Genomic DNA, 260 nt, shown 5'->3' on the forward strand with positions numbered 1-260 from the left:
TCCTCCCTCCCTCATTCACAAACCAACCCCCTTCCTTCTCTCACCCAGAACCGAGAGAGCCTCAACCGACCTCTTCTAAGATCCTTCCAAGGCGCCTCGTCCATTTGCGTGTTTCCTCTCCTCCTCCGCCGCTCGCCCCCCTCGCGCCATGACCGTTTCCTACACAGACAAGATAGCCAGTCAAGGTTTCGGGTCCATCTTCAAAGTGCTTCTGAGGTGAGTGGGTGGGTTTGGTTTACCTGTTGATTTGTCTGTGTGCG

At 55.4% G+C, this 260-nt stretch overlaps 1 protein-coding gene across 1 annotated transcript in view; it reads left to right on the plus strand.

The window, feature by feature from the left end:
- Positions 1-260, plus strand: part of LOC119591258 (bestrophin-2-like) — an 18,436-nt gene that overhangs the window by 3,990 nt on the left and 14,186 nt on the right. Inside the window, exon 2 of the mRNA XM_037939973.1 lies at positions 49-216. Within this exon, the coding sequence (XP_037795901.1) occupies positions 149-216 (68 nt within the window). The 5' untranslated portion in view covers positions 49-148. The remainder of the gene's footprint in view (positions 1-48; positions 217-260) is intronic.

The sequence above is a fragment of the Penaeus monodon genome, chromosome 28 (genome assembly GCF_015228065.2).
Source record: "Penaeus monodon isolate SGIC_2016 chromosome 28, NSTDA_Pmon_1, whole genome shotgun sequence".
Classification (NCBI taxonomy): Eukaryota; Metazoa; Arthropoda; class Malacostraca; order Decapoda; family Penaeidae; genus Penaeus; species Penaeus monodon.